The sequence below is a fragment of the Meles meles genome, chromosome 6 (assembly GCF_922984935.1).
Source record: "Meles meles chromosome 6, mMelMel3.1 paternal haplotype, whole genome shotgun sequence".
Taxonomy (NCBI): Eukaryota; Metazoa; Chordata; class Mammalia; order Carnivora; family Mustelidae; genus Meles; species Meles meles.
The window spans coordinates 35,350,896-35,378,466 of record NC_060071.1 but is presented as its reverse complement, the minus strand read 5'-3'; the positions used below and the strand labels follow the sequence as shown (position 1 = coordinate 35,378,466).

Here is a 27,571-nt window from a genome sequence, read left to right as displayed (position 1 = left end):
ATGAGTTCCTCTGAGGGGGCCCTAAGCCATCCGACTGGTGTTCTTACAAGAAGAGGTATTTGGACGCGCACAGAGAGAATCACCAAGGGCGTGTGTGCAAAGAGGAGGGGCCGTGTGAGGACACAGCGGGAGCTGGCTGTCCGCAAGCCAAAGAGACCGGCTTCGGGAGGAATGGCACCCAGTGACGCCTTGATCTTGGACTTCCAGCCTTCAGAATTGTGAGGAAATAGATTTCTCACACACTAATACACACCCAATTCAGTTCTCCCTTTGGTGGAAACTAAGTGCAGGGTTAGGATCCTTAGAGTCCATTTGGAAGTACAGGAGTCTAGACAGGGTCCTGCTGAGAACATATGTCCCTATGACCTTGCATTCTTTTTATTATTTTTTTTTTTATTTTTTAAAGATTTTTAATTACTTATTTGACAGACAGACATTACAAGCAGGCAGAGAGCCAGGCAGAAAGAGAGAGGAAGGGAAGCAGGCTCCCTGCTAAGCAGAGAGCCCGATGCGGGGCTCGATTCCAGGACCCTGAGATCATGACCTGAGCCGAAGGCAGAGGCTTTAACCCACTGAGCCACCCAGGTGCCCCGTGACCTTGCATTCTTAACTCTGCAGCCCACCAGTCCTCATCACCAAAGATCAGCTGTGCTGGTCTTCTGCTTGAAACATGATGGAGATGAGTTAATACACAGGAAGCTCTTGAGGGGCAAAACCAAGAATGCAGGTAATGGGCTCTCTGTGGGCGACTAGACTGGGCCAGGCTGGGGCAGGCAGAAGCTGACCAAATCCCAGGCCCTGGCCAGGAAGAGGAGGCACTCTCAGAAAGAGAAATAAGAGAAGATAAAAGACTGAAACTGTATACTCCTACTTAGAAGAAACACTGGGATGTTAATGGGGCTCTCGCTAGACTTCCAGACTTAGGAGCAAGCGAGGGTGTCCCCAATCAGCCCTGAGCCAGGGGCCAAGGTCCACAGAGAGTGGACATTTGAGTCTTGGGATTGCTGAGGCTCTGGGATGGTCCCTGGAGGTAGAGTTTCTATATCAGATGGGGGTGAATAGGTCCTGGTGAGGACAGAGCTTGCCCAGGGGCAGTGTGGATTCCAACCGTTTGGGCTAAATATCACCTATTTGATTCCCCTCTCTTCTACAGAAAGAGTGAAATTAGACTGCTTTTTTCTATAATCAGCTCACACAACAGTGAAGCCAGTCCTTCCGGCAGACTTGTTTTTCTCTCTTTCTTACAATGTTGTTTATATTTTTAAACTCTCTGTGGGGAATATTGATATTTTGTTACTCCACAACAGGTTTTCTTCTGGACAGGTGAGAATCCAGGAAAAAGGAGACAAACTCCAGTTACTGTTCCCAGTGAATTCTGGCTACTGGGTAAGGAATTTAAGAGCATGCGGAGCGGGTGAGCGGACGGTCAGGCAGGGTGTGGAAGAGCGCCCTCGCGTTCTCCAGGCTCCCACATGTGGTCTGCAGTTTTGCTTTGTCTGCTTTGCTTTGGCTTTTCTCAGTTTGCTCAGCGTGAGGAGGGACCAGCAGGAGGACTGGAAGAGGGCGCCGGGAAGGGCATGCTAGACTGACCGTGCAGGGTCAAGAGGACCGTCTCCATCACTCCCTGTGCAGTTTGTCCTTCCCCTTCTCTTCTCTCATTTCTTGAGGAATGGGCCAGTGCACTGGGCCAGTGCTCTGGGGCCGCATATCTGGGGTGGGAGAATGGGCCGGGACTGAATAAAGTCTAAGAGCTCATCTGGTTTGCAATAGACTATGAGAGTCTCAGTTCTAATTGGGGGCCCAGAAAAGCATAGAACTCTTGCCAACAGCTGAATTTATTTTTGTTCTGCCCTCCTAGAAAACTAAGATCCCTGGAAATGGCCAACAGTCCCTTGGACAAGAGGCATCAGGTAGATAATCAGCCTTGCACCAGCTGGGCTGTGGTTGGCAAGCGCCTGAAGTCTCTTGAGGGCAGGCGGAAAGGAGCCTGGAGGAAATAGAGTTGGCCCCATGGACTCTGAGGAGTGTTTGACAGAGTTTCTGATCAAGTTTTCTTTTCTAAGATTTTATTTATTTGAGAGAGAGAGAGAGAGTGAGGAAGTGAGCGAGCGAGAGAGAGAGAGCACATGAGCAGGGGGAGGGAGAAAAGATTCCCCACTGAGTAGGAGGCCTGATTCAGGAGTGGATGCCGGGCTGGATGCAAGGCTTGATCCCAGGTCCCTGGGATCATGACCTGGGCTGAATCCAGATGCTTAACCGACTGAGCCACCCAGGCGCCCCATCTTGACAAGTCTGTTTAGATCATATGCCTAGCGCCTACCCTGGGAAGGAAAACAAATATGATCCTCCTTATTTGTGGGAATTCTCAAGGAGCTGTTTGTTTGGTGGTTGAAAAAAACAACTTTAGATATGTAAATAAGCTTCATGGCAGAATAGAGATCTTCAGCAAGGGAACATCAACTCTTAATTCTGATTAGTTTAGACATTTCCTCCGCTTACAGGTAGATAGGTACATTGACAAGATGGATCTCTTGAGAATTCTCTCAGATCTCTGGTATCATATTTTCTCTGGATTGAGTAATAGTCCAGTGATCCCGCTTGAATTTATGATAAAGGAAATGAGTGACAAATATCTTTTTTATTACGTGTTCTGTGTAAATACATGCGCTACGTAGGCGTACTGTATTGTAAATCTGCTTGCCTACACATTTACTTTTCACTCCGGAGGGAACACTGTGACCATGCATTTCGAATGACCTAAATAAAGATAGTTTGGAGGACGTGCATGCATTTCTGTATCAGCATGTGGAAGCATGCCCTCTTTAAAAGCACCAATTTCTCTGGAAGCCATTTGTTTCAGGGGCTCCCCGTGGGCTGCACCAGTTCCGTGTGTCACAAGGGACGTGAAAGGCTGAGTGTAGGGCTGTTTAAATCAGAGTTTGTTAGAGGAAGGGGCAAGCAGCAACACCAGGGGAGCGGTAATCAAGATCCAGAAGGCAGCCGGTAGCACGTCACACTTGAGCACCAGAAGCCAGGGGACTAGGAGCCCATCTGCCTGGATGTCACCACAGCTGCCCTGTCTTCTCCAGCAGAACGAGATTTCATGGTCGACAGACACAGCTGAGTTTAGGACATTTGTCCTGAACTTCCAAACAGCATATAAAACACAGCGGAAACTAGCCAGAGGCAGTATGTGCAGAAACCAGCAGGAACACGGCACTGCGAGGGGGCAGACACAGCTAAACAGAACGCCCAGCGGGAAGAAAAAGGGAGCTGAGGAGTTTGCACTACAAAGAAATCGGTAGGTGTGTACACACCGAAAGGGCAGCGAAGGAGGAAGTTTCTTTGAGCGGGATGGGATAGCACAAAGAGCCCTAGAACTGCAGTCAAAGGGTTTGGCCTCTGTTCACCAACCACTGGCTCTTTGATCTTAGGAAAATTGCTTTACCTCTTGTCACCACTGCTTCGTCAGCAATAAAACAAGAGAGGGAAAGAGGAAAGGCAACCAATCCTAAGCACCTGCCGTGAGCAAACGCTTTACACACACTTTAGTTCAGCCTCATGTAGGGGATATTATCATCCCCATTTTACAGGTGAGGACTTGGGAGGCTTAAAAGCGGCTTGTTTAGGAAGGTCAAAGGGATTAAGCGATCTCCCCAAGTTCACATGACTCGTATGTCACCGAATGGAAATTTGCACCCAGATCTACCTGGCCGAGGTCCGGGCTCTTGCCACTGTAAGAGGCCACCCTTCCCTACCTTACAGAAATGAGAATTTAAAAGAACATAATGTATGTGAAAGCCTTTTGACAACTGTGAAAAGCTTAGAGATGTAAAGAATTTTTATTATTTAAAGTTGAATCTCTCCAGACAAGCCCGGGATGAGATAGTGGAAAACTGTGGTTCAGAGAAATGTTCTCACTTGCCAAGTCAATGACACTCCTTCCCAGATCACCAACAGTAATAAAGTGAGTTAATGACTGAATAAAGCTTTTAATGGTGGGTTGGGCTAGATGACCTCTAAGGTCCTGCCAAGTCAGTATTTCTGAGAATCAGGAATTTTATCAAAGCAGTAACAATGTAGCCCTATGCTGAATCTGACCTTAAAGAAAACTGGAAAGTCAGCAAAATGTTTCTTTTTCGTCTCTCATTTCATTGCTCTGTTTTTATCCCTTGGATTTCAACCCTCTTGCCAAGCAGTCATCACTCTCAAGGCTATCCTTACTTAGGTCTTGTGTGCCACAGAGGAAAGGAATTTGATAAATGAATTCAGACTAAGGGAGAGAAAGATCACTGGCTCCAGCGTTGAAGGCTGTGTGATCTGGGAGTTTGTCATTTAACCTCTCTGGACCCTAGATTTGTCATCAGCAACATGAGAAAGCCTACTCTTAGAGATCAGCGTAGGAAATAACCAATGTGGCATGTAAAGTGCCTAGCCCATAGTTCAAACCCTTTCAGTGTTAGTTCCCAGCAATCATCCAGACGCCCTGACTGTTAGCAGAGTGTGACAATCTTCCAAGAGGTGTCTGCATATTTTAAAAATGATACCTAAAGAAGGCATTTCGGTGTGGGGTAATAACCAATCCCATGATGAATTTTTTTTTTTTTTCCTGCAATGTGACATCCGGATAGAAGAGAGAGACTAGGGGCAGTAGGGAGAGGAGAATATGGGTAGATGGGACTACCCTGGGCTCTCCCAATTACTCCATAACTCATGCCATTCTCCAGCATTGTACTTCCAGGAACAATGCAGGTGTGACAATGTGAGAATATCTCCCTACTTCACTTGATTAAGTTTCAGTTACTGAAACTTCTTTTTTGTATGCCAGAGATGTTTAAAGAAGTGTTGTTTCATGAGGACAATCAGACAAACCTGAAAAATTGTTATTTCTATAAAGAAATCATTCCAAGGATACAGATGTTCTTTGTCCAGGAAGGGACCATCTGTGGTTACAACAAATTACTGATGGGTTTAACAAACACCAGCCTGGGCAGAGGAGGAGTTAGGAGATGAATGCCTCTCAGTCCTTCCTCCAGGAGGTACCACCGGAAAGAAATTTACAGTCTGGCTGGGGAAGCCTGGATTTCTTTGGATTCTGGCAATCTTTTATGTTCTGTACTTACTTTTAATAAATGGGTACTGTTAAAGAACCAAGAGTTTCTTCTCACAGCTGTCAAGTGCAAGGATTTTTCTCTATTCTGTTTTATCCTACATGTCCAGTGTCTAAAACAGTGCCAGGCAATAAACATTTGAGGAAACAGGTGAATTGTGAAGGTGATACTTGCAAGAAACATTTCTTCAGATTGATGGTCAAGATGCATTTTCCCAGGCACTTAGTTAACAAATTCTTAGAAATATAGTTAATGTGGCATAATTTCTTTGACTTCCTTTTTTCTCCTAGGCTTAGGGATATTTAAATGCTTTTGCTAAAAACTCATGTGTGTGAAACAGAGCCTTCTATCACAGCCTTTGCCTTTTTTCTTAATAAACAGTAAATAATTCCTTGGAAACATCTCCCCTTTATGGGTAATTAGAGAGATGTTTACTTTGGTGAGAGGATGAGAAAGATGAGAACGTTTAAGTTTTATTAAATTTGTAAGTGAAGAAAAAAAGGAAAAGAATCATAAACTGGAGAAGATAAATATTCTGACAAGCTTTCAAAAAATGAAAAACCAGGATATACAGTCCCCAAACTTTGTAGGCTCCAGCTCTTTTTGGCAAAAAAATTTTTTTGGGTCAAAACAGGAAATTGCTAAAAGAATTCACGAGGCTCTCTTAGATATCAAATAGCATTTTAAAACTACCTTATTAAGTGAAAAGAGATGATAATCATGATTGAATGTCCTTTGAAGCCCAAGATTAGGAGACAAATTTTAGGAAGACCACAGTTTGCATTCTGTTGAAAACTAAACATTTGAAAATAGTTCTAAATGGTTGAATACACAACTGTGCCATTGATATGGCTCCTTAACGCACATATATTGTTTTGCAAAACAACACAGCAGTTACTGCAGATTTTTAAATTAAAAGGGGAGGAGGGGGGGGGTGCCTGGGTGGCTCAGTTGGTTAAGCAACTGCCTTCGCCTCAGGTCATGATCCTGGGGTCCCGGGATAGAGTCCCACATCGGGCTCCCTGTTCCTCAGGGAGTCTGCTCTCCCTCTGACCTCTCCACTCTCTCACACACGCACACACACTCTCTCTCTCTCAAATAAATAAATAAAATTTAAAAACAAAATAAAAGGGGAGGACACTCCACATTCAACAATAATTTAGATTTCTAGGTTTTTCCTATAAAAGTACCAAAGCTGCTTTTGGGGTGGGACTCAGGGGGCTGTGGAGGTGATATAAAAATTGACTTAAGTAATTTATCTGCCTATTTCAATAAATATATATTAGATATAGTTCTTTAACTTTATAACTACTCAGAAATATGTGCTTCCTTAAAAGAATTTTTTTTGTTGTTGTTTTAACGGGACAGGAAGGTAAAATGTCAGATTGTCTGGTTTAATACCGGACAACTGGTAAACCTATTATAAAAACTTTTATACGAACTTTGCGAGTTCTTATAATTCTTTCCTGGAAACTGTGAATTTGCTCTGTGCCACCTTCGTGGGGGGGGAGGGGGAAGGGCTGGGAGATCCCCACCACATTGGTCCCAATCAGGGGCCTATGTTTCCACAGCTGAGGAAAAGCAAGGCCACCAAAGCCAAAAGACCCCCGAAACAGTGGCAAACTTGACAGCAAGTTGCAGAAGCTAGGCCCTAATTCTAAGGGTCAGTATTCCAAAGGCAGAACCAGGTCCAAATGGACCGCTGTCAAACCCGCAAGTGTTAAACTCACCAAGGAGCAGACAGCGCAGACCAGGAAGAACTCCAGAGCTGAGCTGCGTGTGACTGGCTGTCTCCCTCTTATGGTCAGTGTCCGAGGACACGATAGCCCATCCCTCAGCGCTAAAAGCATTGGTGATGTATGGACACGTTTGAAAATTCTTTATGCACTGTGTTAGGATCCCATTTAAGGACAGTGATTTGATGACATGGGACCCACCACGCTCAGCGAGCAGTCCAGGCAGGATGAAAGCAGCGGGGTCTCCCCTAAGTAGGACGGGAACATGGGTCCTGTCCTAGGGAGATGGGCAGGGCCTGGCTTCGAGAAGCATATCCAAAATAGGTCACCAAATCTAGGATGGGCTAGGGTGAATCTGGCTCATTTGCTGAGGGTTTGAGAAAACAGGAGGTCAATGAAACAGGAGACAAGAGTATGGAGTAGCAGGCTAAATGGACGAAGTAGGAAGAGGCCTCGGTGAATTCTGGAGATTGGGCCAGACCTGATACAAGGAGGTGAAGAAGATCATTCTGACAAGATTACCTATCAGGGACAAAATTAGATGTTGTTCGGTGACTCTTGGTGTGGGAATAAGAATCCCAGAGAGTGGGCTTCCATACCAACTGGTGGTTACTAACTTGCCTTCAAAAAGGGGTGATGGGGGGCGCCTGGGTGGCTCAGTGAGTTAAAGCCTCTGCTTTCGGCTCAGGTCATGGTCCCAGGGTCCTGGGATGAAGCCCCTCATCGGGCTCTCTGCTCAGCATGGAGCCTGCTTCCCCCTCCTCTCTCTGCCTGCCTCTCTGCCTACTTGTTATCTCTGTCTGACAAATAAATAAATAAAATCTTAAAAAAAAAAAAGGGGGTGATAGGCCCACTCACTGCCAAGCTTTTACTGAGGGGGACTGTGCAAGTTGGGGGCAGAGCTGAATTTAGGGGGGCGTAAAGAGAGAAACACAATGCTCAGATAACATGAGAAACGATAACTGGTTGGGGGCACTTCTGGGGCATATAGATTCCTTCCCTCTCCCCAATGAAATCTTCAGCAAAGTGTACATTACTCACTGGAGTTTTTGTGCCAGGGGATGAAAAGGAGGGAGCTGGGAGCACAAAGAAGTTGCTGTAGCTGCACCAAAGTCATATGTGGGGGACCAGAGCACACGCTTGGTGACAGCAGGCAGAGCAGACAGCCCTCTTAGCCCAAGAGCCCTTTTCCTTGGATGATTTTGGACTAGGGTTCCACCTAGAAACACAGGAGAAGGTCCAAACGTTCCCCAGGACAAGGGTCTCACCACCACTTTTCTGGCCCACGTTCCCCCAGCAGTCCAGATAAAGAGCTGGCAGAGGGTCCCTGGGGAGTTAGCAACTTCTCCCTGATAGTCATCAGGCTCTTTATCTCAGTTTACTGGAAGACATCTTTGGTTATTGGTGAATGCAGAAATGAATGAAAATGAGATGAACGTGCCTGGAGAGGGGCAACTGGTATTTTAAAACGTGGGACTTTCCTTACCTCAAAGGGTCTATAATAGGCTCCTTCAAGTATTAGGTTAGACAGACCGAATATGCTGTGGCTTTTTTTTGTTTGTTTTGTTTTGGGGTTTTGTTTGGGGGTCTTTCTGCTGTAATGAGAATATAATCCCTTCTGGATAAAGAGAACAACCTGGTGATAATAGCTTCCAGACTGGAGTGCAGTAAGTGAAGAGCCGGTCCTTGTTAAGAAGTAGACGATCCAATGCTAGGGAAGTGGGTTGCTTGTGCCAGTGAGTTGTGTTCAGCCATCAAGGACAGAACACATTTATCCCCTCCCCCACAGCCTCCTCCTCAGTCCATGCAAAACAAATTGGAGTGAAACAACACCATCTGCTCATTTCACACTCAGTGAAGAAGCGCGTCAACTCCTTCTCAAGGCTAGGAAGTCCAAACTCAAAAAGACACTTCTGGTTATGCAGTAAAAATGCCTCCTGAAAGCAGGAATGCTGCAATCTTGGAAGAGTCCACTGTTTCCCCCGAACACGACATGGAAAGGGCTGAGCCGATCAGGGCTAAGAAGTGGAGGGCTTTCTTACAGGAGTGTCGCATGGAGCTTTACTTAGTGGCAGAAAGTCCTGTTTTGCTGGCCAATTGCATTTCCATAATTTGCAGCCTCTGATTTCGATGAGAATAGCAGTAGACCAGGCCATCGTAATCATCCTGGTTCTAGCATCCTGTGCTGGGAGGAAGAGGAGGAAGTAGAAAGATAAGCCTTGCTCAATCCGAGATCCTATTTTGTTCTGATATTTCCCTTTGGTGTAGCAACTACCCCCCCTCCTTTCCCCCTTTTTTCCTGCAATCACTTAAAAAAAAACCTAAATCCGTAATTAAACTCTGTTCTTCAACCCAGAGATGATGCTTTGAATTAGAGAAGAAACTTACTCATTTGATTCTACCCCTATTTCCTTTATTCAACTAAACTCTGGGTTCAGAAATAAAGATAAGGGAGGGTTCTTGGGCATACGAATGCCTTCAGAGATTAGAAGGAGGGCAGCCCTTCGGCTTTTGCAACAAATATTAAACTCCACACAGTTCTAACTGACCACCAGTAAATAATGTTTCTCCCAAGAGAACCCCTGGGACAGTAAGTGACTGTACTTGTCTTAGAGATCAGACACTCACAACATGAAGTCTGAAAGAATCAAGTCTCACGTTACCTACAGCATGCCTCACTGGGATGTGTGTTGGCAATTTACGATCTCCTGGGAGAAACAGGAAATTAATATAAAAGGATCAATTGTGACATGCCAAGTACCAAATAAGTGTACATTATGTAAAATTATAGCTCTTTTTATTCATAAAGCTTTTGTACCAGACTTTTGAAATTTGGTGAACAAGACCGCATTAACCATCATCCATTCAACCATCTGTTGGTGTGTCCATCTGTCCAACAAACGTTACCCTGGTGCCTACAGTGCCAGCCCTCCAAGTTACCAAGACAAATCAGGCATGGTCCCTGCCCTTGTTGGGGGCAGACCTGCAAATCATAACACAGCAATAAATGCAATCACACGAGTGTGTTCAAGGTAGAAGGGTAACCAAAAAGGAGGAAACAGTTGGCTATATGAGGGCAGGATTGTGGGGGCATGGGGTTCCAGGCAAGAAAAACGTCTCAGAAGAGTTGAAACATAAAAGAGGAGTTGGAATTTACCAGGCATATTCTAATCAGAGAGCACAGCTTGAGCAAGGCATGGAGGCACTTGAAAGCCTGGAGTATCCAAGGAGCTAGAAGCCGTGTAATATGGCTGCAGGGTTTTGTATGGCTGTGACAGATGAGCCTGGAGAAGTAGACACAGGCTAGAAATAAGACAAACCCTACAGGTCATGTTCAGACACTTCCCTGTCAACAATGGGCTTTGCTGGTGGGATTTCAGAAGGACATGTATTTAGAATAAACTTTATGATAGCTAGATGGAAAATAGAAGAGAGTGAGAACAGGACAAGAAACCCAAAAAAGGCAAGTTGTCACTGTGTTCACACCATGCTTTTTTAAGAGCTTTGTTCCTTAAAAAAAAATTTTTTTTTTTCTTTTTTAGAGCAGTTTTGGAGCAGTTTGCAGTGAAATTGAGGGGAAGGTCCATGGGTTCCCCACATACGCCCTGCCCCAGACATGCACAGCCTACCCCCTTACTGACACCCGCACCAGAGTGATACAGTTATTACACTCAACAAAGCTACACTGACTCAACAAAGCCCAGAGACCTTGTATATCTAGACTGAGAAATGCCACTGTTAGTCAACCCAGTATTTTTTAATATCATGGATCTTGTAGAAGCTGGTCTTATTTTTACCATGTCTGGTGTTTTTGCCACAAGCATTTTCTCTGCAAACATTTTCACTGCATAACTAATTGGCCATAAGGCAATTCTGCCATAAAAGATTAAAAAAAAAATAACTGGTTAACAGTTTGGTTTGACAGTTTGTTGGTTTCATCAACTGGCTGACAGTTGGGTTTCATGTCTTCATTGACATAGAACTCCCGTTTTTATAGTACATACATCTGAGTCCTCATAGCAGTCTATAGGACAGTGCAGAGTTTTAAACCCACATTTCCCATGGAACTCGGGAACGTCTCTCAGCAGACGTGTGACAATATGCCAAGAACAAACAACAACGTAGAAGGCTTTCACAACACAATGCAAGGCTCAGTTACAAATATGCATTCTAGAAGGATGAAATTTTAGTGAAAAAGGAAAAAGTGCAATGTTGAACGAGGAGACAAATCAACAAGCAAAAAAAAAAAAAAAGGTGTATAGTACTAAGAACGAAAGACTTTGAAGATATGTGCTTAGGTACCACCCATAAAATAAAATCGGTTATCTGTGCACTATTGCCATGACTCTAAACTACACATTTTAAGTATATTTAAATATTTTGTATTTCAACCATCAAGTCTTTTTAATTTTGCTCATTTTTATGATTATGTCCCTTTGAATGAATGTCCTCTTTTTTTAAAAAGAGATTTTATTTATTTATTTGACAGACAGAGATCACAAGTAGGCAGAGAGGCAGGCAGAGAGAGAGAGGGGGAAGCAGGCTCCCTGCTGAGCAGAGAGCCCGATGCAGGGCTCGATCCCAGGATCCCGGGATCATGACCTGAGCTGAAGGCAGAGGCTTTAACCCACTGAGCCACCCAGGTGCCCCTCTTTTGTTTTTTTATGATTTTACCTTTTATGATAAAATTGCCTTGTAGCCAATTAGTTATGCAGCAAAAATGTGACAAAAACGCTTGTGGCAAAAATGCTTATGGCAAACTTATGTAGAACCATGTTCACAGCATATTGGGGTTGAGCATGCTAACTGAGCTGGCTTGTGGCCACTCAGCCAGTCCAAAAGCTGAGGGAATCAGCAGCAGGACCCTGGTATCATGACCTGAGCTGGAGGCAGACACTTAAACAACTGAGCCACCCAGGCCCCCTGATGACTTTCTATATTGATTACACCCACACTACTGTTCATAGTTGAAGTATCTCTGGGAACTGGCACATGTAGACAGAGGGATTTTGGATACTCTATGACAAACTAAACTACTGAGTAGTAAAGCTAAGCACAAAAAAATGTCCAATTCTTTCAAGTTACAGCTGAAGTACCCTATTTGCCATGGTTACCCTTTCTTTCTCTTTATTTAGAATTTTTGTGTTGGCAAAAAAAAAGGATCATGCGATAATGTTATTTTTAAGTTGCTACTGGGTCTATGAATAATTCATTTAAAGTAAAATCTCAATATCTTGTGAGCTTATTTTTGGGGTCCTAAACATTGATTAAAATATCAGCCTGTTTAACATAACAGCATGGCATGGTGCATGGCAATCTTTAGGAACACGTCTTCCCTCTCAGTGCTGTTAGAATTTTCTGGTGGATTCCTTTTGCGTTATATCCCATTGCATTTTTTTACAAAAGTTTCTTCTTGCCATTAACTTTACAACCCAATTACCAAAGGAATTTTCTAACTTCTTGCCTTAATGTTTGTTTCATTGGGATTAAAAGAGTTAAATGAACTTTTTTTTTTTTTAAAGATTTTATTTATTTGACAGAGAGAGAGATCACAAGTAGGCAGAGAGGCAGGCAGAGAGAGAAGGGGAAGCAGACTCCCTGCTGAGCTGAAAGCCTGATGCAGGGTGATCTCAGGATCCTGAGACCATGACCTGAGCCGAAGGCAGAGGCTTAACCCACTGAGCCACCCAGGCGCCCAAATGTAATGTCTTTAAGGTAACGGTCAAGTTGACAGAAATCATAAAAGTTATTCATCCTCACCTCATTTTTTGTCTTCAAAGCAACAGATCGAGCTAGGAATCAGAAGGAGTGTACGCGGTTGGTACAGTCCTGCTGAGACTGCCAATACAGTAGCCAAACAACCATAATAATTTCTGGAAGGCATTTGTGACACTGAACTCGGCCCCGTTGTGAACTGCACCAAACCCCTGGAATCATTGCATACGGTCCGAAAGCTGCTGTCGGGCTATAAGGGCTCTCAATTGTTACTGACTTGTGCTAGATTTGCGTTCTACTTACAAACTTCTTTTTGGTGTGTCTGTTTGTGTTTGAATCAGGGCAGAGTACATTTGGACCCTTAAAATTCATTCCGTATTTCTTTTAATCAATACAAACCAAAAGCAGTCTCAGAAATGCCTCGTTGTCAATTACATCCAGCTACGTCAGAAGTAAATGTCATGTCTTCTGAGGGTTGCATTTTCTCAAGGAAGCAGTGTTCAGGCATATTTGTTACCTCAATTAGTCTGATTTAGTGGTTCAGTCAGTGAGCTAGTTACTCTGGCACTCAGCAGAGTAATTCGATTTCTAAGCGGCTGGTAAGGGACTAAAAACCGTCCAAAATGCTAACTCCATGTCCTGAAAGCAGATGTACAAATCCTGACGTTCTTGGTGGCACAGCTGTTAGGGAAATGTGCTGGTCCCTGAGACGATCTCCATCCAGGGCTGGAGCCCCTTTATGTCACATGCCTGGAGATTCTGCTGGGAGGTGACAGGAAGGGTGTTCCTTTTGGAAACCTAGTGCCCTGAAGTAATTCTTTTTCTTCTCCACGGTCTTTAGCTGGCAGAAGGTGGAGGCTGACAGCCCTGAAGATAGTACTGGAGGGTCTATTTTAGAAGGGAGCATGTTATGCTCTATCAATCTCGTCTCTTTCCCCCTCACTCCAGAGGCTATGAAACGAATCATCTATTGCTTAGATAGGTGCTTTGGAGAAGTGGTCACATTGTGACTGAGACTCCTTAGGACCTCAACCCAGTGGCAGACACTGTGGCCTGCATTATCTAGATAAGAGATGAGGAGCGTGGTTACCAAGATAGCCTGACCCGATGTATTGTAGTCTCCCCTCTCTTAATTCCCTGCCGAAGTGATCCAGCCAATGTAACATCAAAAATAATTATTTATCACCACTAGAACTTAGAATGCTATCTGGCCTGTGTTCCTGCCTCAAGAGTAAATCTCAGCTGTGTACAGAAACATATATTACATTATCTGGGAATATTTTGGTGGCAGGTGACAGAAAACCAATGCAAATTCCCCTGAGCTAAAGACGAGGATTTATGGGATCAAGGCTGAAGTATTTCACCAAACCCAAGGTATAGCTGAACAGCTATGGGTGCAGAGAGGTGGCTGGGTATTAGGAACACTAGAAACTGAGGACTTGGGTGACGTTCAAATACTGTCTCATTCACTGCGGCTGGGATTCTGGGTGTGGCTTCATCCTCCTGTTGGTTGCTAGTTTTTTCTACGGGTGGAAAAACAAGACCTTGTACACTTTCTGGTTTGAACAGTTTAGACTTTAAACCACCAGAAAGAAGGGGCTCGCTCGCTCTCTCCGCGCATTCTCCAAGTCGAAATGTCTTCCGGGCTCAGCTTGTGGCCAGCGCTCCTGACCCAATGGAGGGTGGTCGGAGTGATTAGGGTAGCGTTATTAGCCAATCTGGGGTCCGGTGTCCACACCAAGCCCAGTCAACTGTGGTCAGGAGGTGAGACTGCTCCGCAGGAACGTGCTAGCTGTGGTGGGAACCAAGGGGTGGCTGACAGCCATTCCCACAGGTGTCCACCAACAACAGCTAAAACAAAAAAGATGAAGTTGAAAAATAAAAGCAACATGGAGATAGATTAAACACAAACAAACCAGATAAACATAAAGAAAGTAAAATTTAAGACCAAAGCCTTTTAGCAAAGAGCATAATTTAATTTTGATAAGAGATGTATTTCAGAATAAAAACACAACAGTAATAAATCCTAAACCGTCATGTAACATGCAGTAAAACCTGTTAGAGATAGTGTATGAGGGAAAAGAAATGATACATCTCTAAAAATACATGATACATCTCTAAAACCAAAGAGATGCCATTAAAAAGCAATTTGAATTGATAAAAAGAGTTCAATAAAATGGTAGGATGAGATAAATACACAAAAATCAATAACTAGCCTGTGTAACGGCAATAACGTATTAAAAATGTGATGAAAAGGGAAATCTCATTCCTAACAGCATCAAAAATACAAAAACGGTAGGCAGCAGACTGGAATGAATATTCGATGAAATTAGCATAAAATTTATTTAGAAGAATAAATCATAAAGGATAACAAAAAGAATATATGTTAAAGGTAAGCATAATGAGGGAGAATTCGCCCTGACAGGTATTAGAATGTCTTATACTTAAGTAATTACACAGTGCGGTATTGGTGCAAAGTAGACAGATGAATGAACCAGATAGATAACTTTGACACAGATTCTGATATACTTTAAAATGTTAATACATAATAAATATAGCTGCACAAACCAGTGTATGAGGAAAAACTCATTCAGCAAAGAGTATTGGGACAACCGGTAGTTATGCAAAGAGAGGGGCACACCACCAAAGTTAGGAGTCAATCAATAATCTGGAAAAGTGATTCATAGCAAATAGGATAAAAGTTAAATTTTTCCTCTTTTATTTTTTATTTTTTTAAAGATTTTATTTATCTTCGAGGGGAGAGGGGCAGAGGGAAAGCAGAATCCCCACTGAGCATGGAGCCCCACCTGGGTTTCCTGGAGAGGCTAGATAAGAAGCTCACTAGAGGTGGGAACTCCTTGTGGGGCTCCATTTCACAATAAACCCCGAGATCATGACCTGAGCTGAAAAACCTAGAGTCAGAATCTCAACCCACTGAGCCACCCAGGTGCCTCTAACTTTTCCTTTTCTAAAAGCTCATTCAAATCAATAAGAAATTCAAATCAGTAAAGATTACAAAATAATTTAAATACCCCTGAAGCTAATAACAAAAACCCTGAAACTGATAATACATTATATGTTTGAATTTAAGTAAAAAATCTTAAAAATAGTATAAATACCTAGTGATCCTATCTCAAAGGTGGGAATGCAAATTGGTCCAACTCTTTGGAATGTCATTAACAATATGTATCAGTGAGTATATTCACACTCCTTGATTTCACAGTTCTTTCTCCCGTGAAGTATCTTGGCAAAACAATTTGAATTAAAAGTATTATGAATCAATGTACTCATTGCAATATTATTTGTGTTGACCATGCTATATAAAATAGCAGCCCCATTGTCCTTTATCCCTTCCCTGCCTTTTTGGGGGGGGGAGGGGCATTTATTATCAATTGACATTTATTTACTGTTAGTCTCCCTTTCACTAGAATGTAAGCCCTGAGAGAATTTGCCTACTTTCTTCATGACTGTATTTCTAGACCTGAGAGCCCTGTCCAGCACATAGTAGAAAACTGATAAATATTTGCAGAATGGGGGCACCTGGGTGGCTCCGTGGGTTAAAGCCTCTGCCTTCGGCTCAAGTCATGATCCCAGGGTCCTGGGGTCGAGCCCCACATGGGGCTCTCTACTGAGCAAAGAGTCCGCTTCCCTCTCTCTCTCCGCCTGCCTCTCTGCCTACTTGTGATCCCTGTCTGCCAAATAAATTTAAAAAAAAATTTGCAGAATGAATGAACAACATCAAACATCCAAAAATAAGAAAATAAGAAAATGGTTTAGGCAATTATGATTTATCTACTCAACATAATATTGCAAAGTAGTGCATATATTTTTAAGAATAATAATTTATAACATAAGGAAGGATTTATGATAAGTTCAAGAAAGCAGAATATGTAATAAGTTTAAGAAAGTAGAATATAGCATCTGTTCCTGATTAAAATGCTTCAAAGTATAGGGATAGAGGGAACATTCCTGAATTCCATAAAATCTATCTATGAAAGACCCACAGCAAATATCATCCTCAATGGGAAAAAGCTTGCAGTCTTCCCATTGAGATCAGGAACACAAGAATGCCCATTCTCACTACTCTTGTTCAACATATTATTAGAAGCCCTAGCAACAGCAATCAGACAACAAAGAGAAATAAAAAGTATCCAAATTGGCAAGGAAGAAGTCAAACTCTCTCTCTTCGCAGATGACATGATTCTTTATATGGAAAACCCAAAAGACTCCACCCCAAAACTACTAGAACTCACACAGCAATTCAGTAACGTGGCAGGATACAAAGTCAATGTACAGAAATCAGGGGCTTTCTTATACACTAACAATGAAAATACAGAAAGGGAAATTAGAGAATCGATTCCATTTACTATAGCACCAAGAACCGTAAGATACCTGGGAATAAACCTGACCAAAGAGGTAAAGGATCTGTACTCGAGGAACTACAGAACACTCATGAAAGAAATTGAAGAAGACACAAAAAGATGAAGACCGTTCCATGCTCTTGGATTGGAAGAATAAACATTGTTAAAATGTCTACACTGCCTAGAGCAATCTATACTTTTAATGCCATTCCGATCAAAATTCCACCGGTATTTTTCAAAGAGCTGGAGCAAATAATCCTAAAATTTGTATGGAATCAGATGAGACCCCGAATGGCTAAGGAAATGTTGAAAAACAAAAACAAAACTGGCGGCATCACGTTACCTGATTTCAAGCTTTACTACAAAGCTGTGATCACCAAGACAGCATGGTACTGGCATAAAAACAGACACATGGACCAGTGGAACAGAGTTGAGAGCCCAGATATGGACCCTCAACTCTATGGTCAAATAATCTTTGACAAAACAGGAAAAAATATAGAGTGGAGAAAAGACAGTCTCTTCAATAAATGGTGCTGGTAAAACTGGACAGCGATATGTAGAAGAATGAAACTCAACCATTCTCTTACACCGTACACAAAGATAAACTCGAAATGGATAAAAGACCTCAACATGAGACAGGAATCCATCAGAATCCTAGAGAAGAACAGAGGCAGTAACCTCTTCAATATCAGCCACAGCAACTTCTTTCAAGATCTGTCTCCAAAGGCAAAGGAAACAAAAGTGAAAATGAACTTTTGGGACTTCATCAAGATCAAAAGCTTCTGCACAGCAAAGGAAACAGTCAACAAAACAAAAAGGCAACCCACGGAATGGGAGAAGATATTTGCAAATGACAGTACAGACAAAAGGTTGATATCCAGGATCTATAAAGAACTCCTCAAACTCAACACACACAAAACAGATAATCATGTCAAAAAATGGGCAGAAGATATGAACAGACACTTCTCCAACGAAGACATACAAATGGCTATCAGACACATGAAAAAATGTTCATCATCACTAGCCATCAGGGAGATTCAAATTAAAACCACTTTGAGATACCACCTGACACCAGTTAGAATGGCCAAAATTAGCAAGACAGGAAACAACATGTGTTGGAGAGGATGTAGAGAAAGGGGAACCCTCTTACACTGTTGGTGGGAATGCAAGTTGGTACAGCCACTTTGGAGAACAGTGTGGAGATTCCTCAAGAAATTAAACATAGAGCTTCCCTATGACCCTGCAATTGTACTACTGGGCATTTACCCCAAAGATACAGATGTAGTGAAAAGAAGGGCCATCTGTACCCCAATGTTTATAGCAGCAATGGCCACGGTTGCCAAACTGTGGAAAGAACCAAGATGCCCTTCAATGGACGAATGGATAAGGAAGATGTGGTCCATATACACTATGGAGTATTATGCCTCCATCAGAAAGGATGAATACCCAACTTTTGTAGCAACATGGACGGGACTGGAAGAGATTATGCTGAGTGAAATAAGTCAAGCAGAGAGAGTCAAGTATCATATGGTCTCACTTATTTGTGGAGCATAACAAATAACATGGAGGACATGGGGAGATGGAGAGGAGAAGGGAGTGGAGGGAAATTGGAAGGGGAGATGAACTATGAGAGACTATGGACTCTGAAAAACAATCTGAGGGTTTTGAAGGGGCGGGGGGTGGTGGGAGGTTGGGGGAACCAGGTGGTGGGTAATAGGGAGGGCACGTATTGCATGGAGCACTGGGTGTGGTGCAAAAACAATGAATACTGTTACGCTGAAAAGAAATTAAAAATAAATAAATAAATAAAAATAAATTTAGGATAAAAAAAGAAAGAATATATATTTACACATATACTATGATTGCAAATTTTCTTACAAAGTTACAAAGTTTGTAACTATATATTTATATATATACACGTGTGTTGTGTATATACATATATAACATATATAGAAAAAATTACAACTTTTTTTTCCTATATAAAATTACAAATATAGAAAAAAGCTTTGTGGAGAGGAATAAAAATGGAAGGAGATACGACAAACATTAAGAGTGGTGTGGGAAGAGAGAATATAGGTAATTTTTTAAAAGATTTTATTTATTGACAGACAGAGTAGTTGTGTACTTGTGAGTAGGCAGAGAGGCAGGCAGAGAGAGAGGGGGAAGCAGGCTCCCTGCTGAGCGGAGACCCTGATGCGGGGCTCGATCCCAGGACCCCAAGATCATGACCTGAGCCGAAGGCAGAGGCTTAACCCACTGAGCCACCCAGGCGCCCCGAGAATATAGGTAATTTTACACTTCTATCTACTTTTGGGCATTTTCCAAAGGTTCCATAACATGCATTCCTTTAATATTGGGAAATTTGATAAATGTAACATTGAAAGGGATGGTTTTTAAAGTCACCAATGACAAGAGGGTAATGATTTCAAACACAAATAATGACAAGAAGGAAAAAGAGAGGAGGCAAAGCCAAAGTGTTAAAGTAGTGAGTTACAAGTTAATGTTTTGGCTTATTTTAATAAGTTAGAGAATACGAAAATTAAGAATATGAAAATCCATCAAGCTGATCATCCCGAGTCACTGCTTACTTCTGTTAACCAACTACATTACCACCCTTAAGTTCCTGTTAGATAGAAACTCCGAAGCCATCTAGCGATTTCTCAAAAACACGCATCCCTGGAGCGCCCCCTGGGAGTTTATAATTCAGGAGGATTGGGGTGGAGTCTAGGAATCTTTCATGTGTTCAGCATATTCGCTGGGTGATTCTATATTTGGGAATCCCTGCACTAAGCATCAGGGAGGCATTCTGTCGTGAGAGCCCTTGAACTTCTTCAGGAACCTCTCTCGTACCTGCCCTTGGGTCATTACTGCTCCCGCAGTGTTGCTCTAGCTGCTGTGGTTGTGGCTGTCCCCTGGGGGGTTTGTGCGCAGAATCTAGAACCTTCAGAATCTAGAACCCAACAGATTGGCCCTTCTCCTCCCTTAGGCTTCCACGGACTTACTAGAACACCAAAAGCTGTGTCGTGCTGAGCTGGGCTCCTCACAGGCCACAGTCTTCACTGTGATACATTGGCTTAGTGTCACCACTGATTCAGAGCCTCTCATCCTAGTGGTCATTGTCATGCAGCCTCTTTTTATAATGTTCTGCACTTGCTCCCCATTGATGCAAGCTCTCAGAGCTTAACCTCTGTTCCGAACATTTCCTCTGTTCCCCTGGAAGTCCCACCAGGTTGTAAATAAATGCCTCTATTTACCCATTCTCTGCACAGGCATCCCTTCTCTCTCCTCTTTTGTTTTGTTTTTCAAATCTGACTTTCTCCTGAGGCCACTTCTGTGGACCTCATTTGTTCAGATCTCAAGTGACCAGTAGGTGGTGTTAATATTCATCTGGGATCCCACCATCATTTCCCACCAAATCACTTACACTTTGGAGCAGAAACAAAAAACCTAAGGAGAACAAGAACTCTGATTTTGGGACTTATGGCATCTAGCTCAGTGTCTTTTTTGTTGTTGTTGTCATATAATGATTGACTTATAAGACATTTCTCAGATATCTTAAGTGTCAAGTGGCTAATATTCTTTTTCTCCATTCCAACCTTTCCATGCCTGCCATCCTGGGTGACTTCATTGGCTTTGTGGATGACCCATCTCTTAGCTACACTGATCCTGATCTCCTCCCTCTCCACCATCCTATTCCTATATGGTTCCTATTCCAAGCTACAACCTTCCTATCCACCCACCACCATCACACACAGCCAGTCTGCTCTCCAACACTAGGGAGCTGGATTCAATAACATAAAAACTTCAAGAAGCTCATTTATTCCTTTAGCTTAAGTCCAGTATAAGAGCTACCCATATTTTGGTCCCTTTCTATTAGCCCTGAAAAACTCCCAAGCAGGAGGCACCCTCAACCTTATAAGCAATGCACCAAAAAGTAATGCACCAAACATGTTCCAGTATGTTGACACTCTCATTTTACCCTAGTCATTCTAACCATTCTGGATTTATTTCCTTCCCTATCTAGACTACAGCACATGGTTTGCCAGTTTGATAATTCACTTCTCGGCATCCTTGAGTGCCTCCATCCTCCCTTGTCTTTTACTTCTTCACCCACTCCTAGAAATCCCCACCTCTGGGTCAGTCCAACCATCCACATTCTCTCCTCTTACTATGTATTGCCTTAGAAATACTAGATAAACAAAAATCACAAGTGTGTCATTAAGAATTTCACCTGGACCCATGTCCACTTTCCTCTCTTAATCCCCTCTGGCGCTTCCACATATATGCTGCTCTCCTTACTCTTCTCTCTGGGCAGCAGGAGACCTTGCTCCTACTTCGTGGAGAAGATCAAGACCCTCAAGAATGAATTTGGTATCCTCTTGTCTATGAACATATCTGCATGGTTGTATCTTTGCTTTCTTCTTTTCTGGCTCTTCTCCCCCAAGCAAATACCTTGACCTATATGTAAACTTCCTTCCATAATTTGAAAAATCTTCACATCAACATCAAATACATCAGGTCAGATATTTATTAAATACCAGGTACCAGGTGTGGCAATTGGGATATAGTGATAATTGGAATCCAGCTGCAATTGATGCCTCTTTTCCCATGAATTACACATTCCTCTTTTACTTACTTAATTACAGTGGGAGCTGCCACATTACTGCCTGAATGGGTTAGAGTGGGCTAATCCAAGACCGATTCTCGGTCCTTCCACTGGGAAGTTCGTAGCTAAGACTGACAGTCAGAAGCAGACCATAACAGGGTAACTGGGAAGTTTCTGGCAGTGGCCGCTTTCTGCCATGTGGACTAGCACACAGAGCCATTGTGCAACAGATGTGAAACGGAGGCAGATTCAGAAAGATGGGCAGAGACACAAGACTCTCAAAAAGATGATTTTCTGGGTTCTATAAAGCCCTCCAGTTTCTAGTTCCATTCCTGAGGTCTGGCTGCATCCTCGTCCTGAGATTCCAGGGTCCTTTCCATAAAATTTTTTCCTGCTTCAGACAGTATTTCGTGTTGGGTTTCTGTTGCTGGCAACCAAAAAGAAAGATCCTGTCATTCTTGCTAGAAAGCTGGACTGCCTTGTTTGGAGACTGCTGTCTGGTGGGATCCAGCCACGTGTCCTTTGAGGAGAGAGGACTGGGTAGCCATTGTCAGGATGTGGCTTCTTATTTCCAGTCTTCATTAAGGTGTTACAAGAACGACACATGCTCAAATATAGCGGAAAGCTGCCTGAAAACCACAGGGCCAGGGTGTAACTCTATTCTGTGAAGTCCTTTCTGCATGTTGCCGGTTGCTTGAGACTACTGAGGTCAGATAATCATGGGCCTTGCTGAATGACAGCTGCCAAATTATCTACTACAGTGTTTCAAAGCTATAAATTATCCCCTTGCTCTCTTGAATCTTCAACACTTCCCTCTCTATTGGTTCCTTGGATCAGCAGTTAACTTCACTCCCCTCTTAACAAAATCCATTCTAGACTTCCCAACTCTTTCTTCCTATTATAAGTAAACACCTTGGGGAAGTTGTACATACTCAGCGACAAGCCATAGCAATCAGGTGGCCTTACTCTCTGCTGCAACTGCTCTTGGTGAGGTTGTCCATGACCACCTTAGCACACTCAGGAGCACGTGACACTACGGACCACTCCTGCATTCCTGAAGCACTTTCTTTCCTTGGGTTCTGTGACACTACATGCTTCTGCTTTTCTTTTTATATGTGTTTGTTTCTTTGCAAGTTCTTTTTCTTTTCTGTACCTTAAATGTGTTGGTGTTCCCCAGGTTTAGTTCTAGTCCTAAATCTTCCTCTCCAGTCTGAAACTTTCCCGAGGCAATCTCAACCACTTCTTGGCGTTACTGTATATATTGGGGTATAATCCCAGCCCCCTCCCCACTATAATTAGAAGAGACAGAGTCATCTTATATTCTGACCTTTAAAAAAAAGTCCTTCGTATTACTGCATGCTCTCTCAATTATTTTGAACATCAAAATGCTCTTTGGGGGAACATGCAGCAGCATGAAATAAATGCATTCTGTGTTCATATAGAAGCCACCTGACAGAATTGGTAAGAAACAAGGAAATTTTACACAGATTTAGAAACTAGTTCCAGGGAGATACCTTCAAATTTTCAAGTGTTGGATGTGTTCGAAAACAAGCCCTTAAGAGTCATTATGGAAAAAAAAATATATAGATCAATATGGGTATAGGATAGATGATGTAGTGTCATTAGATACTGTAACCTGGAATAAAATTCTCAGTGACAATGTCACATATCAAGTCAAAAATTGAGGTGGAAGTAAAGATAATCCGTCTTGGGAAACTGTGTCAGAGACTCAAAATGTGACTCTGGTGATGATAAAAAGCCTGTGAAGAGTTTCTAGAAAATCATTTTTTAAATTATATTTCATTGTTTAAAGTGTATAAGTGTAATTAAGTTAATGCATTAAATATTATCAGTAGATCTCTGATTATTTGATCTACATCTCTAAAAGTTCATAAATTTAAGCTGGCTACAAAGTTTTATTGTGGGTGGATTTTAATTGGGAAAATGGGGCACGCTCTGTATTCAAAGATGTCTTATATTTAGGCATAGATAGTATATGCTGATGACTCACCTCCTGCCCCGTTCTCCCTGCTAAACCCCAGACCCAAATAACAAACAGTTTACTGACACTTCTACTTAGATGTCCCTTAGGCACTTTAAATTAAACTTGTCCAAAGTTAAACTCACATTTCCTCTCATCTGCTCCTCTTCCTAATTCCCCTCTCAGTGAACGTCACCACCTTCATTCTGATGCCTAAACTGAAATCTGAGTCACCCTCGCCTCGGGTCTCCCACACACCTCTGTCGCTTCTATCTATCTCCTAAATCTCTCTCTTATCTGCTCACTTAACTCTCTCTGCTTTACTGCAGGCCCTCACCATCTCCTCCCCAGACTACTGTGAACAAAATCGGAACTGGTTTCGTAGGTCTTGTCTCCTTCCAATCTACACTTCATGAAGCAGCCTGAGTGATTCTTCTAAAATGCAAATCCGACGTCAGTTCTCACTGCAGGATAGCTAACTCATCTTTGGCTCAGTTTAGAGACCAATGCTTCTTCCCTAATTCCCCAACCCCACCCTCCCTCTGCCCCCACAAACAATTTAGTCAGGTTAGATGCTCTTACTGTTTCCCACACTCCTTATCTTTCTTACCATAACATTCTTCACACTTCTTTGTTACAACTCTTTTCCTGCTAGACTGGGAACCTTGTCTATCTGGCTCACCATTGCGTTCCTTGAACACAGGGCAGAGCATGAGACACGGTGTTTTATAAATATTAAATGAGCAAATGAATAATTTTATCTCAGCACCCAGCACAATATCTGACACAAAAAAATCTTCAATAATATTTGGTGCATTAATAGGTTGTGGAAGTACAGATATATGATTAATTAAGCAACGTGTAATGAGCAAAATTAATATTGTGTAGGCTTTGTCCTTAAGCCTTCTTAATTAGGCTTAATTCAGAGAGGGCTCCCTAGAACAGGTGGCTTTGGGAGGAGAAAGGGAGAAACAAAAATTCTAACCTAGTGAAATGTAAAGGGTGAGTTGTAAAAATGTCAACACTAGTTAGGAGAAAATCTTGTGCCTACCACATGGGTAACTCCTAGCTAAAATTTTCTGTGTCTAGGAAGTGTTCTATATTCGGACCTACTAGTCAGGGGGCTAGCTTTCTTCTTTGCTACCTTGGATACTGGTATTTGGCCAGGGAATCAGCTACAGAATCTAATTACTGCCAGCAATTAAACACTGAAATATATTGCCTCTCTAAAGTTGGAAAATAATCCTTTTACTACAGAGAATAAGATTCTTACCAAGTTTTATAGTCATTGGCTTTATTAATTTTTCATTTAATTTTTATATCAAAGTATGCTTAGAATAAATTTCACAAGAATATTTGGTCTAGTTATTTTTGGCCTGCACTTTGATAACTTATACCAACATACAAAGGCCAGTCTGTTTTCTTTGCTCTAAAACTTTCTTTGTGCTCTATTCCTTGAACATGGGCCTCATGCTCTTAGATGAAAAAAGTGTTAATTTCACAAATGGCTTAATATATCTCTCTAGATTAATAGTTTAGACTACATAAAATATGTTGATTAGCAGTATAAATGTGAACTGAAGTATTAGTTGAAAATTTTGTTGGGAGGATGAAAATGATAAGTAAGATTCCTAAGGAAAACTCTCAGAGATGCCTTAGTAGAGAGAAGAGAGGTTAATGAATTCAAATGCTGATTTTTTTAGAGGGACTATCTACAATGTCAGTTACATTGCAATAAGAGGAGGAATCCGAATTCAAGTGTGTGTCCGGGGTTACTTTTCTTGAACTGATATAGGATCTATAACTTTTCATTTGGGGTTCCATCTATTAGTGGTTTATTAAAGTGAGCTTAATTAAAATTGTGATTTAATCACAAGTCAGAAATACATGATTTAGTCACCCTATTTTACAGAAAGTGCTTTAAACTTTTTGACTTAACTCCAATGTACATGATGGGCTGAGACGTTAGTGGCACAGTTCACAAAAATGAAACATGAAAATCAGTCTGATTATTTTATTAGCCACAACTCATAGTTCTTCTTTACACTTCATTTTAGAAGTCACATTATACATTTTACAGTTTTACCAAAGAAAAATTTTCAGACTTAAAAAAGATATCTGAAAATTGACATTTGCGAGGCAATTTATAGTTTCCAAAGGGTTTTTCTCATTATCTCAGAAAACTGAATAATCACATTATTCATGATGTGATTATTAAAGGTTAATTAAGCAAATACTTGTGAAGTAATTGGGAGGTAATCTATTTCTAATTTAACAGGTCAATCAGGGGTATTTAGGAAATATTTTTGCTGGTTAACAACTCTAACCAAGACAAAAAGATATTTAAATGGTTTCCCTGGTGGAAAACAATAAGCATGTTTGTTCTTTTAGGAGTCGATTGTTTCAAAGAATTGGGATGAGGGTTCCTAATTTCATCGTTTCAATGATCTAAGAGGTTTTATGAGGAGTCTGAGCTCTTCCCTCCTAATGTTAACGCAAACCTTATATTGCTTATTTTGGCACTTCCCAATAAAAGAAAACAGCTGAAGAAAATAATTACGAGAAGGCACGTAGGGATGTGGAAATCAGAGAAATAGCCATCTTCTCGTGGGAAGCAACACATTTTGGTTATTGACTATGCAGAGCAGTGAACAAAAATCCAACTCATGTGAACAAGGCAGGCATGACTCTTCGAGCATTAATCACACAAAGAGATTTTCTTAAGTCTTCCATGGGTGCAGTTTATAAAATTAGCAGTATTCCCATCAGCAGTGTAACTACAAACTGCTTTCCCCGAACTCTGGGAAGCCTGGGTGCTGCCTCACAATGACCCAAGGGTTCAAAATCACATTCCTCTCGCTCCCGGTTTACCGGCAAACCGCGTCACCTCCAGATTCGAGAGAGCGAGGTGCCCCGCGGAGGCATAGGTAAAAGGTCTGCTACAGCTAGAGGATCAGCACCGGGACGCCCTGGGGCTCAGGCTCGGGCAGAAGGGGTGGACGCCGGGCACCTTTGTCTGAGCCCTGCTTCCCTGGACCCGGGCCGAGCGACGCGGGTGGGGGCGCGGGCCCGGCGGTCCAGGCGGGCCCCGGCCCTTCCCGGGGAAGCGCGCGGCGAGGGCGGCCCGGCCTGGAAGCCGGAGGTCAGCGGTGGCGCGGTGGGCCCCCTCCCACGGGAGCCGCGCCAGGTCCCAGCAAGAGCCGGGCGGGATCGCTATTGTTTTTGGCGAGCACATAAATCCCCGCGCCGACCCTCTGCGCACCCAGGTTTCCTCCCGGAGGCCATTCGGTTTCCTCTGAGGCCCTATATAGAGGCCCTGGGCCCAAGCTGAAGAGAGGTGCGATCCCGCTCCGGCCTCCTGGACTAGCCCGAGCTTCGAACGCCTCTCGCCCCGTTTCCGCAGCCCGAGGCGGCAGGGGAGGTGAGAATGGGGGCGATTTCTCCCTAGGGCGAGGAGCCCGCGGCTAGCGCGCGCAGGGACTAGGGGCTGCGGCGAGCGGGCGGCCGCGGGGAGGAGGAGGAGGATCCGCTTCTCCGGGGTTTCCCTGACGCCAGCAGCAGCGCCCGGCGCGCGCGCCCCGCGCCCGTCCGCGGCTCTGGGGGGAGGGGGATGGGACCGCCGCCACGGCCGGCTAGGAGGCAGCCGGGATTGGAGCGGGGGCGGGCCGCGCACGGAGCCGAGAGGGTGCAGGCGAAGGAGGTGCGCGCTTGCGCGTGCGCGGGTATGCGCGCCCGGGGCCCCCGCCCCCCACCCTCGCTGCCTGCGGTCTCCGCCCCCCTCGCGCTCGTGTGTGGAGCCGGAGTCGGCGGCGGGTGGCGGCGCCTGGAACCTGGAGACCGACCCCCCCCCCACCCGCCCCGGCTCAACCCGGGCCCGGAATGTACTGACTCTCCCCGCTCTCTGCTCTCCTCCCCTCTCCGCCCCCCTGCAGGAGGGAGGCGCCCCCGAGTCTCCCCTCCCGCGAGAGGGGCCGCGCGGGCCGGGCCGGGCGGAACAGTGGCGGCGACGGCCGCGGGAGCCGAGCCTGTAGCGAGGGACCGGCTGAGGCGTGCGGGAGGGA

General features: G+C 43.4%; 1 protein-coding gene across 1 annotated transcript; it reads left to right on the top strand.

Annotated features, from left to right (window-relative positions):
* On the top strand, positions 1-27,541 carry LOC123943516 (homeobox protein unc-4 homolog). The gene is made up of 4 exons (XM_046007806.1): positions 1-218; positions 1,308-1,386; positions 26,404-26,735; positions 26,959-27,541. Exons 1-4 carry the CDS (start codon positions 1-3, stop codon positions 27,539-27,541), a joined length of 1,212 nt encoding a protein of 403 aa, XP_045863762.1.
* The last annotated feature ends 30 nt before the right edge of the window (positions 27,542-27,571 follow it).